Here is an 18,363-nt window from a genome sequence, read left to right as displayed (position 1 = left end):
TGTTCCGAGCATTAACACAATGGCTTCTTTTACATCTACCTTTCTTCCAGGCTCTGTTATTTTTAGAGTAAATAGATGTAAAAAGTTCTAAGGATTCTAAATGTTTAAACTTGCAACTTTCATGTCTTTTACTTGCTCCCACACTAAAGTCATAGACTCATAGGATCATAGAATGACCTGGGTTGAAAAGGACCACGATGATCACCTAGTTTCAACCCCCCTGCTATGTGCAGGGTCACCAACCACCAGACCAGGCTGCCCAGAGCCACATCCAGCCTTGAATGCCTCTAGGGATTCCACAAGCCAATGAACTGGTACCTTGAATCTGTATTTCCCGTGACTATAAAGTATGCTTATGCTACTATGCTCCTTCAAGTGCTTGGCTAAAACGAAGCTGCTCTCCTCGCAGCAGAAGGCACGCTGTATGCACTTGAAGCACGACCTGTTCATCCTGACAAAATAACCGCGGTCCAGGCAGGACTTGGTTGCGGCTGCCATACGGTTGGCCAGGAGCCAGGCCAGGTTTCTAGGAAAAAACAAACAAAAAAAACCAACGTTTTGCTCAGCGGAGTTCTCAAAGCCACCACACTCCACCGCTGTCACCATCGCGCATGCGCCTTGGGTGTGCGTCAGTGGGGGGTTGGGACGGGGGGGGGGGGGAGTGCAGGGAAAGCACGCGACATCCGGGCATTTCGCCCTGCCCCGTAGCCACGCCTCTCCATAGCCGGGAAGGAGCCGTCTCTTCGCCTCGCGCGCGCGTGCCCGCCCGCCTCGCGCGCGCGGCCGTTGGGGGCGCGGCCGGCAGCGGGGCCGCGCGTGAGACCGGCACTCGGCGAGATCCCGGTGGGGAAAGGGCGAGGCGCGGCGACTCGGCCCTCCTCCTCCGCTCCCTGCTGCCTGCCGAGCGACGGCGACGGGTGAGCCGAGGCTGTCCGCGGCCGAGGCCTGCGTTCTCAGCGGGGCCGCGTCCCTCTGCCGGTCGGCCGGCGGCGGCCGCCCGGCAGCCCAGGGGTAAACAAACGGCGGCGGGGCGAGGGGGGTGGGTGCCGGGGTCCCTGACAGCGTCCGACCGGCGCGGAGGCGGTGCCGGCCGCTGCCCCCCCCTTAGGCAGCGCGCGGGTTCGGGGTGCGCTTCGCCCGTGTCCCCTCCTCCCCGCCCGCCCCTCGCCCCGTGCCGGTGGGAACGGGCCTTGTAGGGTGCCCGTCCCGCCCCCCCCCGCTCGGCGCTGCCGATGGCCTGCCGCCGACCGGAGCGCTGCGAGCCCTGCCGCCTGCACTGCCACCGGCACGGACGGGGCAGGGCCGGGGCTGCCCGGTGAGGTATGCGGGTGTGAGAGGGGAAGAGCGGGAGTAATCCAGAGGTATTGCCGAAAGCCGTCTTAATCCCCCCGGGTTCCCAGTCGCCGTGCTCGGATTATGCAAGAGGTTGCGCTTTCTCAGAATTTTTGCCTCTCTCCTTCCCTTTTGTTAACGGGTTGTAGGCCTGTGCTGGAAGCTTCTGGCTGCCACGTAAAGGCGAGGAAGGCCGCGTAGCTGCACTCGTGTGACCCCACAGGTCGGTGATCAGCCGCGTGTCGAGCTGTGACAGGGGCTGGTTTGAGGCACGCACCCTGAAACGGTGCTGCAGCCGCGCTTTCACAAGTTGCGGTGCTGCCGCTGTTTGAAATCCGTAGGGAGAGATCCCGTGGGCCGGAGAGAGGGCTTTCTTTTGTTCTGTAAAGTTCTGCGCAGGTTTGGCCGAGGAGCTTTTCATAATCCTTGCTTCCCTTTTGCTGATTGTGTTGTTATTGTGCCAGAATCAGAGTGTGTGAGCGTGCTGATCCTAAACCGGGCCTGTGGTGCTGTAACTACAGCATCACTTTGCTTCTGCTACTGTTTAAGGAAGGAGATCTCCCTCTGCTTTCTCCTTTTTTTTTTTTTTTTTTTTTCTTTTCTGAAGAACACTTTTGGTTGAAGAACACTTTTGGTGCTCAAATCCTTTCCATGTGCAGCTGCTGCCATCTGATGCATGTCATACACCTTGTGCTGTGATTTGGAGGCTTAAGGCTCATGTATCCCCAGTGATGTGTGGTGATGAGAATGTTAGCGATGTTTTTCTGTGGTCTTTCTCTCAACACTTCTCTTCTACAAGTACAAAAAATATTGTTAAGCTCATTGGTTGCCAAGCGAAGTAAGCAAAGAAATACACTGGCAACTTTAGTCTGTCTTCTGCTCTGTTTGCATCTGAATGGCTTTGAGTATTTTTTCAGTACTGGTCTGGCTGTACTCAGAAAAGAAATAGATTCACAGAGTGAATTGAAGATGTATTGCAAACTGAGACTTTTTGTGGGACCTCTGTCTCATTCTTTTCTCAAGTTGGAAGGTGTTAGAGAATAGGAGAGTCCTAGCAGAATGGGCAAAGTCTAAGCAAAAGCAGTGTCTTTGCTGTGCTTCTTGGTTGTTCTTTCTCTTTGTAACTAAATTATTGGTTTACTCAATTAACTTTGTAATTTGCCTCTTACTTTGATGATAGAAGTTTAATGAGTGATAAGTCTAACTAGCAGTACCTGGTTGGAAAGCTTTTTGGCAAGATTTCTGAACGTTCATAGGCAACCCATTTTTTTTTTTTTTTAACCTCTGTCCTGAAGGGCTTTTCCCAGTACTTATGTTAAGCACGTGGCTGTGACAGCATTGAGATGTCAGTCTGTGAATGCTCTTCTGCAGCTGCTGGGGATTTCAGTATCGTAACAAACATGTGCTTTTGTGTTTAACTGAATTGAAAGAAAACCAACACAACAACATAATTTCCTTCTTATTGATGAACACATTCCTTTGGTGAGTTCCATCTCAAACGAAGCAAATGCTCTTTGCCTCTGGCAGTGGGATCCAGTGATACAGGGATGAGCATAAGGAATCACTTATCTAATGATATTTTGTACTTTGATGATTCTATTTCAATTTCCTTGTCTGAACAGTAAGAGTAAAGATGAGTTGAGTTTCTGTCAGTGAGACAGCTTGATTGTTCAGTGGTTGAATATTCCTGAAAGGACAGATTTAAAGTGAGAGTTTAAAATTGAGTGAGGATTATATAGAAATCCTATGTAAGCTTTTTCAAATGTCTAGACACTGTTTTTCAGTATGGACTGTAAGATCTTGTGGTATAAAACAGACCAAGGAAATTGAAATTGCTAGGGAGCTCTAGATGCTGACTTACTTTGTAAGCTGCTGTTTTTAGTAGTTTTTGGGATGACACCCGGTGTGTCTTTTTTTTTCATTTCATTATAATCTGTTGATGCCATCTGAATGTAAAATACCATGCAAACCTTTACAGCCTGTAGGACATCTAATTGAGTAGACTGCACTGTTGACCAAATGTCAAACGTTGATCTCTAAGCTCTTAATGTGAAACCACGATGAAAACCTGATAGGTTTAAACTTAAGGCATGAGAACGAGAGGCTCAATAAGAGAAACTCTCAATTTGTGTGGTTACAGCATTCTGTGTGGAACTTATGTTGTTGGTTCAGTGATCTTTGTGTAGTGATGCCTGGGTTGGACCTCATCTCATAGGTGCCAGGAGACAGGTGATGTGGTGGTTGTTTGTGGAAGTTAAGCTTCATGTTTGTTTACTTAGCAGCATCTCTAGCATAAACTGTAGTTCTCCAAAAATCCAGTGGGATGGAGAAATTTGTTGGAATGCCAGGTTTTTGCAAATAGGATCTTTTCGTGAGTTCTTTATTTTCGTTACTGTAATGCTCTTCCAAAAACTTCTTTTAGCTGAGTCACTATTGTCATCGGCCATGGAATGTATTTGGATGGGAATATTCAGCTGGAGTCTGTGGAAAAAGTAATAGCTTTGTGCCCACTGACACTTGGGAAGGGTGGTTTAAATTATATTAAAGATCAGAAATTGATGACTTGTATGTTCACAAACCTGTGTGTTTTCCAGTTCTAAATTTGCGTTATAAGCATTGAAAAGTCAACGTATAACATGTTCAGCAGGAGATAAATTCCCAGCTTCTTGCCATAGGCTGTTTGAGATAGGTTTTGTTCTGTTTAGAAAATGGTGGGGGGGTTTCTGCTGCTTCTTGTTCGTTGTGGTTATTGTTTGTTGGTTTGGTTTTTGTTTCTTTGAAACCGGATATTGCTTTTAAAACCAAGTAGTACAGGAAGGGGAAAAAGCCGAATACCTGGAATGGTTATGGAATATAAATGGAATATGGAATATGTTGAAGTTCCTAACATAATTTCTGATCTCGTTTTCCTATTCTTTCTCATCTACTTTAACAATTTCAAATTATTTTAGGACTGTCTTTGTATTTCACTGTTATCTGATGCAGTGGGGAGGAGGTAGGTGGAACATTAAAATTTTTGTATGCTAACTGCTTTTCTTATCAAGTGATCAGGCTCCGTGCTACTAGCAGGGATATATGTTTTAATAGTAAAATACCCTTATATATACAGAGAAAACTACATCTGTGTTTTGGTTTTAGAGAGCAGTTGTGTTCACGTTCCATTTTGCAGTTGCTTTTTTACATTGCTATGGGAACTGGTTCAACTTGTATAGTAAGACCTGAAGTGGTACAGTAACAAGATTTTTGGCCTGATCTCTGTAAATGTAAGGACAGGTATTCTGCAGCAGCGTGTATGAATTAAAATATTGTGTAAGGAGAAGAACAAGAATTTGGTTTTGGTTTCTTCTGGACATACAACTACCAGCTGTAATGAAGGAAGCATTACATTTTAGCAGTAATTATGGTTCTGATTTCTGAGGATGGTTTATTTTCATTTCTGGTTTTCTGTAAGATTTGTGAGTTGATATCTGAACATGACATCGTGTATTCAGCTATATAACCTCTGCTCCATCACTGTTAAGTTTTTAATAAGTGTATGTGTGTGAACACATAGAAGAAGCCTATTTAGTAATGAACTAATTCATATTAAGCAAGTATTTAATAAGTTTTTAAGTCTGAAGACTGAAGCTGGACAAATTTTAACTAGAATAAAAGGCAGTTTGTAAAATAATCAAACTTGAAATGTTTTTTTAGTTCTCCAGCTGTTGCAGTCTTTAATTCAAGTTTCACGCATATTTTTCCTGCAGGATTTCTGGTGAGCCAAACCAGAGAATAAAGTGAAGCAGGTTGTAATAATAACTTTGAAGAGTAGTCTTTTCTAGCCTTAAATTGAAGTAACCATCTAATGTGACTACCAGCTAGCAGTAAACTAGAACGACATTGCAGTTGTAAAGTCTATTAAAGACCTGTTTATTTTTCCCTGAAAAAAGCAATAATATTTAACCATTTGTAGCTACAGGTAACATAAGCAATTAACCTTTTCAGAGGATTGTACGTATGGAAAGCAATCTGTACCCCAGAAATCAAAGCTTGTTTCTGATCTTGTCTCTTGCAGAGTCTGCAGCAATCAAAAGGAGTCACACTGAGCTCAAGTTCAGAAGTACTTTACGCATGAAATCTGCTGGCTCTCTAGCTGACTCTGCCCTGTCACCATCTCAACAGGTAGAGTGCTTTTGTGCCTGAGCCATGCAGCAAGCATAGTTGTTCCTGGTGTAATTGTCCTGTGGCAAAATGCACATTTAGGCCTTCAGGTTTCTTCTTTGGGGAATGTGTCAAGAAGAATGCATGGCAAATCTGTCACAAAAGTACTCTAAGGAAACCATACTAGTAGTATGGTTTGTTTTTTGTTTTTTGTTTTTTCAACATTCTTGGAGCTTGATAGCAATAGAGAAAGTGTTCTATTGTAAAATGGAAGCAGTCCAGATACATAGAGCATAGTGAGTGTCTGCTTCAGTCAAAGCAGTGTTTTGTTTTGCGTTTGGTTCTATTTTTTCATCTGCAGTGATTTGAAAGGAAATATCTCAGTGAATTCTGTGAATGAGAGGAAGACGTTTTACCACTGGGGAAAAAGGAACTCCAGAAGTGTTATCCAAAAGAATGCAAAATACAGGTCAGCTTCTGTAATAGGATGGATGTTTTGAGGAGATAGACAGAAAAGCTCTTATTTTCAAGATTGGCATGTAAAAATTTGCACTTCTTTTTTTCAAATTCTAATGCTCGCCATTTTGCTGTGGTTAGAAATTTCTAATTTGCTTTGCATTTTTTAAGTAGATGGATAACTTTAAATTCTGCTTTGTAAAACAGTTAATACGTAATGAGGTTTTTGATTTATCCTTTGTGCTGTATCACTGATAAAAGCAGAATCTTGCAGAAGGATGTATGCTTGTGTTTTCCCTTGCAGTAAGAAGCCATGTTTTGAGCCTGATCATATTCTGCCTCTTTTATGTGTTTCATATAAATTGCTGTAGCCTGTGATGGTAATAGTGAAAGCAGCATACTGCTCGTGTAGTAGTTTGGGCTTTAGTTAATTGAAGCTGCTTGTTCTGTATTCACTGATTATGAAATAATCCAGACTTATTTTCATATATCCAACATGTGCACTCGCTGCCAGCCAGGGATGGTGCTGTTGTCTTTGGTATTCTGGAAAGACTTTTTTAAAACTACATTCAGAATATTTGGATTGATAACTGTGATGCACCTAGTTGTAACAGAAGCTGGGGTTGTCTTGATGAACTCTGAGAAATGGGGGAAAAGGGTCACTTGTATAGAGTTGAGGTTTTAAGTGTGGCATCTGAAAGGACTTTACTTTGTTGAAGTCTCTCTGATATAAACCAATTTGAAGAAATAAGGCTTCATAAAATCCCTGTCAAGAACTTCTCTTTGGAACTAGGAAAGCTATATTAAAAAAAATATATAGATTACATCATATGTAGGATACTATAAGATGGCTATATATATACTACTCTATTACCTGTGCAGCTGAAGTACATAACGTGTAAATTTGTCACTTCTTCATAATGTTACTCCACATAAGGATCTAGCACTTGTAACGTTGAGTGTTGTGCTTCAGAATTTGTCACTTGAATGAGTAGCTGGAAATTAGTGTAGCATTACATTAAAATCTGTATTTCCTGTTTCCTCTCTATCTGTGTTTTCGATTTCCTATCTTCCCAATGGTGTAGAGAGTCAAAAATATAAGTAGGATTTGTGGTGACCTGCTCCCTAATGTGGGGGAACAAAGGCTCCATTGGTTTTGAAGAAGCCTCAGAATGAGGCTGTTTAACCTTGGTCTTTGTTGAGTCTTGGTGAACAGAGTTTGATGAGTAGAGTTGCCTTTTTTTTGCTTGCCTCAAGCTGGGATGGCGGCTAGTAGTGATACCTGTCATTCCCCCTATTGGAATGATGTCAGAAGACCAAGCCTCCAGTTCATGTTATCCATCTGTCATTTGAAAACTGATAAATCAGAAGGCAACAACAACAACAAAAATCAATAAATCCCCAAACCAACCAACCAGATAAAACTTCCACAAAAAAAAAAAAACCACCACCAACAAAAAACAAGCATAACATACAAAGCAGATAGAATATTTGTGTTATGCAAGTATGAAAGGTGTTATGCTTGTGCAAGACAGCTGTGACAAGAACAGCTTACCTTCTAGAAGACTACGAAATTTGTTTTCAATAGCTTTTCCAGTCAAGATTAATGATACTCTCCCATGCATGGGAAGATGTAGAAAAAGAAGATAGTTTGTTCTGTTGTTTTCTGTAGGACTACCAATTCTATTTTTGGCAGAATATTCTAAAATGTTCTTATATTGCTCTCTTTCTTCTTCTTGCTATCTAATCTTAGCCATGGAGCTGGTTTAAAAGATGGAAGATTCAGGAATACTGTGGTGTCTTGTTTGCATTTGCATACATTTGGTTGCTTGTGGGTGGTTTTGGATGCTCCTGGGAGTTTAAACCTGTAGTACTGCTTGTGTATCTCTGTTCTTCTACTTCCTTGAACCGGTAATTTAAGAACCTGTTGGCCTATTTAATCAAACTTGATAGAGGGAAGAGTCTTAAAGAGAGTTGAGCTTTTATAGGTTTGTTGAATAGAAAGTGTCTGAGTAATGAAGGTTCCAGCAGTGGCAGTAATTGCAGTGATTTCCTTCTTATTCAGACCAAAGAGTTTATGTAGAAGGGAGTAAGTAAGCAGATTTCAGCTTTGTTAAAACTAAGTACACTTACACTTTGTGGTGCAGAAGACAGAGCTCTCACTTCAGCTGAACTATTGTGCAGTGACTGTTCAAAACTCCTGTTATGCTATTTTAATGTTTGTGTTACAACAGCAACTGAAAATCATGTGGCTGTAGCAGCTGGAATTTTAATCCTTTTAATTATGACAGATTTTCAAAGCATGCTCTGGCTGATTTGGTCAGCTGACTGTATAGTATGTACAATAACATCAAGTGATTGCACAAATTCTGAGACCAGTGGTCACCTCATTGGAACTGGATGTATTTTTAGGTTTCTCTGCTAGTAACAGTCAAGTGCGTGTACTTAAGCATCTCATATGAACTGAACCTAGTTGCTGACACTATGCTGTCAGAAAAGGACAGCTGTTCCTTCTTGCTATAGTCCCTGATTTGACATTTTGTCTTCTCACCAAATTGTGGCAAGGAACACAATGGGGTACAAACGCTTTAAATGTTATTTGCATGTGTTTTAATGACAGCTGTTTTTCTTTTGGTCAGCAGTGGTGTGCTTCACAGGATCTTCGCTTTTGTTTATAGAGTAATGAATAGCACAGCTTCAGAGCTCGCTGCATCCAGCAATAATTTTCTTTATCCTTTACCCAACAGTTTTTTCTTCATCAAATAGTGTTTGGGAGGAAGGTGGTGGTTCGTGTGCTCTGTGTAGTACTAGCAGTACCTCATTAGTGGAACTTCAAAGGAAAATGACTCGTGTGGATACGCTTAATCAGTGAGTCAAAGAGGTACTAAGTTTCGTGATTCTCAAGCAGTTCTGCAGCAGGTGCTATGAAGTTAAGGCTTGTGCGGAATTGTAGTGAAAGTCATACTGATGCTCTACTGATGTCCAAATAGCTTTTAGGTCATGTATTGCCCATAGAGCCACAGGATCTGAATTTTAATAGGAAAAAACATTTAATACCAATATGGCTTTTGTAGGTGTCAATAAAATTCTAATTTACAGGTACTGAGAGAGTAGATTTTTTCAGCTATTTAGTTGTTCACTTGCATAACTGCTTCTTTATTAAAATAACAGCTGAAAACATCTGCTATCAGAATTAGCATCTACCTGTTGGTAGCATATGATATTTTAGGATCTGATGTGGTCTTCATAAACTGTTAGTAATATTCAATGTTTTTTACCAGGTTCTGTCTCCTTCTCACACACTTTAAAATCTCATTTGTTTCTATGAGATTGTTAGGTTTTGGTGGGGGTTAGCTTGCGTGAAAGGAGCCTTAGAGCTTGAGAAAAGCTAGTATAATCACACAACTCGGGTTTCACAATCTGACTTGTAAAGACCAAGATAGCATGCTAGGGAGGAGGATGTTTTACTGTCTTAATAGAATGTACTTCTGTGCAAGCTCACATGGGCTATTTAAAGGTAGTATTTAATGGTAGTTGACTAATTTAGGGTATGTCTACACAAATGGTGCAGGCAAACATGAGCTCTGGTTGACTGCATTCTGAGCAGCCTGAATGTAAGCCAGCTTTGGCCTAGAAGCAAGCCAGCAGTGCTAGCATAGCTCTGTGCTCCAGCTAACAAACCCACTGCCTGGTCTAGAAACAGCTTGATTCTTAAACTGAGCCAGGGGCACAGCTTTTTGGGAAGCAGGTAAACATTAATTTATTTTAAAATGTAATTGTGTGGGTTACTGATCAAATTAAGCTTTGCTGCTACCAGACTGTTTGATGGGAGCCAGGCTGTATTTAGATGTATGGAGAGCTGGGCCCTATGAAGTCTTTTTCATTATCAACTAACATTATTCTTTCTCAAGGCTATTTCCATTGTGTGTCAAGTGCTTTAAAATAAGTGCATAATCTGAGAGGTTCCTTCAGATCTCTGTTCTGATTGACTCCAGGAAACCTGGAGTTTGGTTTTAGTACTGATGCAAAATTCCAAGGTTGTTTTGGTCTATCAGCAGGTAGACTGTTGTATTTGACAGGAATTACTTAAAAGGAGAGCTTTGGTGAAAGGACTACAAATAAAATTGCATTCTTTGTCCACTAATATTCCATTTGATTCTTTGCTGAAAGTTTTTAAGATCTTTCTGTTAGATGCCATCAGTTTTGATATGTAAGGTTAAAGTGTGTTATGTGCCATGAAGTTTTGCTGAAATGCTCAGCAGTCAGTCAGTCACAGAGTTCAGTGACTGGTGCATTTGATGAAGAAACTTGTTCCTCAATATATAAATACAAAGGTACAGTGGGGAAAATTCAGCTGTGTTTTGCCTGCTAAGTGTAGCACATACGCTTCTTTGTTAGAAGTGTTCGGGGAGAGTGGGTGGCTAAAATATTTGAGTTATCCAAATTACGAGGGATGGAGGGATGAGAACTGATTGGTACTTCAAGTTGGCATGAATTTCAAAGTATTAAAAGAATACAGCAGAGTGAAGTTGGACAGAACTCTATTTAAATGCTTTAAATAATTTAAAGTGGAGTGTCTGAAAAGCTGTTTTGTTTCCTCTTCAGTTTGAACAAAAGGAATAATACTCATCATTCTTATTTTTTAGAGTACTTTTCATGTAAGAAGTTTTAATGAATTAAAACTGAAGTGTTTACTGAGCCCATTTTTCAGCCAGTAGAAAAAAAAAAGTAATGAACCATTTCTACTCTATTAATCTTACATTCTGCAAGCGTTTTGTTAAAACGAAACAAAACAAAAACAAAAAAATAACAACAAAATAATAACAACAAGCAAACTTTATTTGGAGCTTAGGGAGTAAGGAAAAGATGGAACTGAGCAGTGTATTTTGAGGTCTGGCTCTGTGTTAGTTACTCTCTGATATCTCTGAACTGTAATCCCAGTGGTATCACTTCTGCAGGGGAGTTTTTTGGAGCATGTGGGAGGGTTTGGTCATTTCTGTAGGCCTGCACTCAAGTTGGTAAGCAGTTCCAGAGCTTCTGGAAGTATGATACAAAGATGCCAAGTTTAACTTTTTTTAATTATTACTTTTTTCCAGTTAGCAGAGCAGAGGATTGGGTTTGTGTATGTCAGTGTGTTGAAATAGATTATGCAATCAGTTCTGTTTGGGTTTTTATTGCTGTTTGTCCTAGTTATATAGAGTTGCCATGTTACCTCCACACTTTGAACTGCTAGTATTGTTAATAGGGTGAGTGGTAGAATGCATTAAATAAATTACCTTTTGTGGGTTGAACTGAAGATGTATCATTGGGGCTGTTTTGGGCAGTATAGTTTTAATATCAAAGTTTTCAGTGAAATAAAAGGAATTAGCAATTATACTATGCACTTAACTATATTTATGCATAAATATTAAAATTAAAGAGGAGCTACAGGTGAAATTAGTAAGAGTGAAGAGCTGTTATAAAGGAGTGCTCTCTGTCAGAATTGTGTATGGAGACACGAAAGGAGGTTGAGATGAATGCTGAGGGTTGCAGGTTGCCTTAAAGAGAACTGCATGAAGAAGGTGTTGGAAGCTTAATTGGTAGCAAGTAACCCAGGCAACTTTGTTTGGAGAAATGGATATTTAGCACAGATGAGGATGAATCTGGCTTCCTTTAGTTTGTCTCCTTTCTCTGTAAGTTGTATGGTTTATGATTTTAGGTGATAAGTGGTATCGATGATGATGCATTGGTTTTAACTGAGTCATTTATTTGGAATGGGCAGGGAAAAAGAACTCTTCCTGAGAGAAGATTATTCAATGTTTTTATCTAAGATACACATTTAATATCTGGTGACAGTTTGTGCATGTATTCTGATGCAAATGTGTGTGTATATTTAATTTTTGGGTGAACTTTTTTGTTTGAGGTAAAATTTTACCTACTTGACTACTGATCAGTTTGTGTTGCTTTAATATACATTTCTTCATACGTATGGAGAAAGCAAAAATGCAAGTAACTGTTGGTAAATATTAACAATATTGAACTAATATTATGTGGTTTTTTGTTGTTTTTTTTTTGTCTCCCTTCTTTCAGAATTGGATTTACAGTCATGGGGGAACATCAGCAACATTTGCACTGTGTGAACTGTGTCAGCCGTCGTTGTATGACCAGACCAGAGCCTGGCATTTCATGCGATTTGATAGGCTGTCCACTGGTTTGTGGAGCAGTTTTTCACTCATGTAAAGCTGAGGAACATCGCATTTTATGTCCACTTGAAAGAGTGCCTTGTTTGAATAGTGGCTTCGGATGTCCCTTCGTAGTGGCCCGTAATAAAATTGCTGATCATCTGGAAGTTTGTCCCGCAAGCGTGGTATGTTGCACCATGGAGTGGAACAGATGGCCTGTCAGTTATGCAGACCGAAAATCTTACGAAAATCTGAGTAAAGATGTTGATGAAGTGGAGCAGCTAGATATGGCTTTGGCCCTTCAAGACCAGCGCATGTTACTAGAATCACTTAAGGTAGCAACTATGATGTCAAAAGCAGCTGATCAAATGTCAGAATCCAGAGAACAAACATCTGTCAAAACAAGTGCTCCAGATACAGCGTGCTCCAATGGTTTGATACCTGTAGATGAAGAGTCCTACGGAGCACTTTATCAGGCTACTGTAGAAACAACAAGGAGTTTAGCTGCTGCTCTGGATATCCTGAACACTGCTACTAGGGACATTAGTATGTTAAACTCAAGGCTCTACACTTCACCACAGGAAATGAAAGAAGATACTGAGATTAAGGAACAAGCTTCTAATGGCATTATTCAGGATAGTAAGCCTGACCGTGAATATCCAGATGAAGAAAACATTGGAGCAGTTGGGGGAATTAACTTTGATAGCCTGCATCAAAATTCACAAATGGAACAAAATGGCTCTAGTGATATTTGTTATGATGCAATACAAAATCAGGACTTAAATCTAAACCTTAATAACTCCTCACTCTTGTGTAATGGTTTTCATGTAGAAAATGAGTGTTCAAAGGTGTTAGACCAGATTGAAGATCTTGGTGTATCTAATTCAAAATCATCCAGTGTAGCAAATGGTGAATGTACTGCATCTCATGATGATGAAGCATTACAGTCTTGCAGCTCCTTCCCTGTAACATCGCAACTTAAAGAAGTAATACCATCCGATCACTTAGTTAATGGCAATGTGAATCATATGCTGCTTCCCCATAATGCTAATGAAGAGGAAATTTTAGAGAGGCAAGTGGAGCAGGAAAGACTGAGAAATGTAGATGTGTTTTCAATTATGCGGCATCGATCGTACAAATTCCTTTGGTCAGCACCAAAAGAAGACAAAGCTGTTGATACATCAGATTTGGAGATAACAGAAGATCCTATGGGTCTTCAGGGAATTGATCTAATCACTGCAGCTCTGTTGTTTTGCCTAGGAGACTCTCCTGGAGGTAGGGGAATATCAGAAAGTCGCACTGTCGATGTCTATCGTGTTGACTTTGGGACCCAAACGTTTTCTCTCCCATCAGCTATATTGGCCACAAATACGATGGTGGGGGAAATAGCTTCAGCATCTGCATGTGATCATGCCAACCCACAGCTCTCAAATCCAAGTCCATTCCAGACCCTTGGACTGGATTTGGTATTGGAATATGTGGCTAGATACCAAACAAAACAGCGTTCAATGTTTACATTTGTTTGTGGACAGTTATTTAGAAGGAATGAATTTTCTTCTCATTTTAAGAATGTGCATGGTGATATTCATGCTGGCCTTAATGGCTGGATGGAGCAGAGGTGTCCCTTGGCATATTATGGGTGTACATATTCTCAACGAAGGTTTTGTCCTTCAACACAAGGGGCAAAAATTATTCATGACCGCCACTTACGGTCATTTGGTGTTCAGCCTAGTATTTCTACAGTATTAGTAGAACCAGCAAAAAGCTGCTTAATTGGACTACACAATGACCATTTGAGTAGTCTACCTTTTGAGGTTTTGCAACACATTGCTAGTTTTCTAGATGGCTTTAGTTTATGTCAACTTTCAAGAGTGTCACGTTTAATGAGAGATGTGTGTGGAAGCTTGCTTCAAGCACGTGGAATGGTGATACTGCTTTGGGAGAAGAGAAAGTACCCAGATGGAAGTTCTTCTTGGCAAATAAAAGAAAAGGTAAGTTATTTTTGGTGGTAAAAAGGAAAGTATTAATTTGGTAAAAGGAAAGTATTAATTTGGTCATCTCTACCGTTTTTCCTGATCTAACGTTATTACTGTTTTTTTGATATAATATACCTTCAAGAAACAGATTATCATACAGAATAATTAGCAAAAAATGGCTAGCAGGTTGGTTCAATTTTCCACATACTTCAAGAAGTAGAAGTAATGTCTGCCCATTTTTATTTGGTGTAAATAAACATTTTAAAATCTTGGGAAAACTCTAGGTTTTAGCTTTTAGCTCATTATTTTCTTTAGTATTTAAATATTCCATAAAAATGGGAAAGTTGCCTATAGAGTTTGCATCTCTTGCAGTTATTCTGTTTTAAGTAATTTTGCTTTTTGTTCAACTGTTCAGATCTTATTTGTTGTTATGATAGAGTGCCTTAAGTATGTAAATTATTTTTAAAACCTTCAAGTGACCTTTGTAAATTGTTTCTCAATTCTCCCCACCCTCCAAAGTGCAGAGTATCCACAGCAATCATTTGGAATTGTGGAAGCTGATCTTTTCACAAATGGACAATTTCCTAATGAAGTTACCAATCATGACCAGTACAGATGATTATGCAGCACTTTATCATTTAACTTCTGATAGCACCCATTTTGTAGGCACACGCTATCATAGAATCATAGAATGGCCTAGCTTGGAAGGGGCCTCAAGGATCATGAATCTCCAACCCCCCTGCCACAGGCAGGGCCACCAACCTCCCCATTTAATACTAGATCAGCCTGCCCAGGGCCTCATCCAGTCTGGCCTTGAACAGCTCTAGGGATGGCATCCACAACCTCTCTGGCCAGCCTGTTCCAGCACCTCACTACTCTCATAGTAAAGAACTTCTCCCTGACATCCGACCTAAATCTTCCCTCCCTCAACTTAAAACCATTTCCTCTTGTCCTACAGTTATCTACCTTTCAAAGAGTTGATTCCCCTCCTGTTTGTAGGCTCCCTTTGGGTATTGAAAGGCTGCAATGAGGTCACCCCGCAGTTGAAAACTAAAAATTATTGCTTGTCTTTCTTTCCACTGTTCAGAGCTAACTGGTGTAATCTCAGACTGTCTATCTAAAATTTGGACTTGTGTGGTTTTGTCATATTGATTTTTATAGATCCAAAACATATCTTGAAAATATAGCACAAACATTTAATCTGCTGAGTTCAGATGTCTTAAAATATTTTGAACCTGTGTATAACTTGTTTTCCAGGTTTGGCGGTTTAGTACAGCCTTCTGTACTGTGAACGAGTGGAAGTTTGCTGACATCGTAAGCATGGCTGATCACCTGAAGAAATGTAGCTATAATGCTGTAGAGAGAAGAGAGGAGGCTGTTCCACTGCCATGTATGTGTGTAACACGAGAACTCACTAAAGAAGGACGTTCACTGCGTTCTGTTTTGAAACCTGTACTTTAAATATTGCAGCCACTCCAATTGCACATACACTCAAGCACCTGATATAACCTCGGTAATATTACGTGACACTTTATTAATGTACTAAAGATACTTTCTAGCTAAATCTACTCTGTCACTGTGTATATAAGGTTTGAAGTGGCATTTATTTTTTATAATACTGTTTAGCTGGAAAGTAATGAAAGTTGCCTTAACGTTTGAAAAATTTGGAACTTGCTGGACAGGGTAGTTTTATCTAACTTATGTAATTTAAAAAAGGAATCCTAAGGTGTGTTTTTTTAAATTCATTGGTGCCCATGTTGCTGTTGACTGATGACATTTCAAAAATGGCCTCTAAGTGGTATGCACTGAATTGTACTGGGACAAAATCCTGACCAAGTGCACTTTCTGCATTTGGTCTATTTTTCTTAACAAATTATATTCCGAATATTTGAAAAATGAGGAAGAATTCAAAACGTCATGGTAGATATCCCAAACACTCAGAATTGAAGCACATCTTTAGTTATGAAATCAGTGTTCTACTGCTGTTCCTAATTAACAGGTGACCTAGGATAAGCTTTTTAATTTTTTTTTTTTTTAAGGAACGATCTAAATGAGCTCAGATTTACAGCAGCTTAATTTTTAGTACAACTTTATTTTAACATGTCAAAAATGATTACTTTTCTTCTGAGCTATTAACAGCTACATCACTCATGGGAGCAAATCTTTTGGAGCTAAAAACATGGAATGCTAGTTTTTATTCTCGCACCTACAATGACATCTGATATAAAATGTTTCTCCTTGTCCTGCAATTGGCTGAGAGTTAAATTGCTTGAGCAGTCAGAAATTCAAGTATGTGATGAACGTTTATGAACTTATAATGCAGCTAATGAAAGGGCTTTTCTTGTTTTATGGTATATTGTGAGATGTATTGTCTCCTTTTCTGTTAATTTGTCTAGAAAAATGCTGCTTTTTTTTTGAGGAGCATTTTAAATTACTGGTATGTATATCAAATGTATCATCTTCATAAGATGAGACATGATTTGTTAATTGCATAAAGCATATCAGAACTGTCTATTCAACCACATCTGTTAAATGAACAACTCCAGTTTGTATCCAGTCTTCCATAATAAAAGATCTTGCAAGGCATTTGTGAATAGGGAATACATGCTATGAAAAATGCCCTGGTATAGCAAAACAGTAATTACTTGAACTGACTTTCCAATTTGTTTGTATTAATGTTGGTGTCTCTAGCTTGTTGCACTTAGCAACTGTGCCACAAAGCTAAAACAGAAACAGACCAGAGTTTAGAACAAAGAAATACAGTACGTATTTCCATTATAGGAAAAAAAAGAGAGATTAGTAAGGAGGAGATGTTTACAAAAATGGCTAAATTTATTACTTGTAAATTCTATACTGGACAGTTGTTTATGACTAGTTTGGCTGCAGTTCACAACTTTGGTATCTGTGCATTTCCCATTCTGGGTCTGGTCCAGCTAAACATTCACTGCCTTCTGCCTTTTTCTATCCAGAATGCTAGGGGTGCCCAGGAAGAAAAAAAAAAAAATTCAATCTATTCTTTTAGTGCCATGAGTTTAAATTACAAGAGCTCAAACAGAAACTCTGCCTGGATACTGAAGCAACGAGTTCTCTTTCCACAGTTTTTCTTTTTTTCGTTGAAGGGAGAATTGAGTAAACCTACCAGAGGAGTCAACAGTATTTGCAGTAATTCTTAACTGTTACCACAATTACGTGAAAAGGAGAATCAGAAGAGGAGAAGGAGAATCTTATGTACAGATCTGACCAACTGCGTTTTAGGTAGGAATTAAATATAAATAAACAAGTAACAATACAAAATGAAAACAATGCCCTAAGAGAACAGGGTTGTTGAAGTGCTTACTTACCCACTCTTCACCCATTCTTCAGTACAAGGCAGGAGAGAGACTTTAATCAGTTCTTATCTTTTAGCTCTAATGGCTCCTTGCTTCTGCTCTCCAATGTTTAAAAAAGTTGTGACTGGAAGGAATCTGACTGCTGAGGAGCTTATGGTCGAGTTTATGGCAAAATCTACTTTAAAACATCTGTCTTGGTCAGCAGTGTGGTGGTTTTGGTACTTGGCATTCTTTGTAACTACCCAAAACCCTGATAAGCGATGATAGGCGGGCGTGTATCTTCGTTCCTTAGGAAAAGAGGGTATCCAGTTGTAGGAGCTGGTGTTGGTAGAATCTCACTTGTAGCACAGTGCAGATCTACATCTAAACTATCTGTTGTTGATTATTAAAATGAACTTTTTAAGTACTCAGTGTTCTTCTTAAGAAATAACACTATTTCTCAATTCATGCACTTTTGTTTTCAAATGTAGATACAGGCTTTTTTTGTTGTTGTTGTTAAATTAGTTTTATTTTTTACGAGAATCCAGAGCTATTAAAATTATCGATGTTGTAAACAAAATCTCTGCCTTGTAAACTGCTGCACAAGCAGGAATACAATATAGCTAGGATAAAACTTCTTTTTTTTAACACTGCTATGCAGTTCATAAAACATGTATGGTGTATAGTCAGTCTATCAAAATGTGGCTTGTTCACATTTGCCCCTCAATTTTAAAAACGCTGTATCCCTTTCCTGGTACATCCTCCTTACAGCATACATAGACAGCTGTTCCGGTCTTTCTTTTACTTGATACCACATTGCTACTTTGTTTAAAATATGTTTTCAATCATTATGCAATATTTTTTTTGCAATGTCTGTTAAAATCCTAATAAAACTTTTGGAGTTTCTCTTTTAGTATGACTCTTGTATTCGAAAGCTTTCCACCAGCGTTTCAGTGTTCAGATACGGTGCTCAATGTCTGCCTGTAAGAC

General features: G+C 39.7%; 1 protein-coding gene across 10 annotated transcripts; it reads left to right on the top strand.

Annotated features, from left to right (window-relative positions):
• The first annotated feature begins 776 nt into the window (after window positions 1-776).
• On the top strand, window positions 777-18,286 carry FBXO30 (F-box protein 30). 10 transcript variants are annotated; one of them, XM_085216972.1, is made up of 4 exons: window positions 777-917; window positions 5,387-5,493; window positions 11,998-14,080; window positions 15,323-18,286. In XM_085216972.1, the coding sequence occupies exons 3-4, from the start codon at window positions 12,014-12,016 to the stop codon at window positions 15,524-15,526; spliced, it is 2,271 nt and encodes a 756-aa protein (XP_085073098.1). In that variant the 5' UTR covers window positions 777-917; window positions 5,387-5,493; window positions 11,998-12,013; the 3' UTR covers window positions 15,527-18,286. The 10 variants fall into 10 exon arrangements, with proteins under 10 accessions (XP_085073098.1, XP_085073099.1, XP_085073094.1 ...); XM_085216973.1 differs by lacking the exon at window positions 5,387-5,493 and adding an exon at window positions 1,482-1,555 and having other exon boundaries at window positions 782-917; XM_085216969.1 differs by having other exon boundaries at window positions 872-1,011.
• Window positions 18,287-18,363: the final 77 nt, after the last annotated feature.

Source organism: Meleagris gallopavo, chromosome 2 (assembly GCF_905368555.1).
Source record: "Meleagris gallopavo chromosome 2, MGAL_WU_HG_1.1, whole genome shotgun sequence".
NCBI lineage: Eukaryota > Metazoa > Chordata > Aves > Galliformes > Phasianidae > Meleagris > Meleagris gallopavo.
The sequence above is the reverse complement of the archived record's forward strand: the minus strand, read 5'-3'. Positions and strand labels throughout refer to the sequence as shown.

Coding starts and splice junctions, on each gene's coding strand:
- FBXO30 (XM_085216972.1), top strand. CDS start 12,014: ATGGGGGAACATCAGCAACATTTGCACTGTGTGAACTGTGTCAGCCGT. Junction 14,081..15,322: donor CTTGGCAAATAAAAGAAAAG/GTAAGTTATTTT, acceptor CTTGTTTTCCAG/GTTTGGCGGTTTAGTACAGC.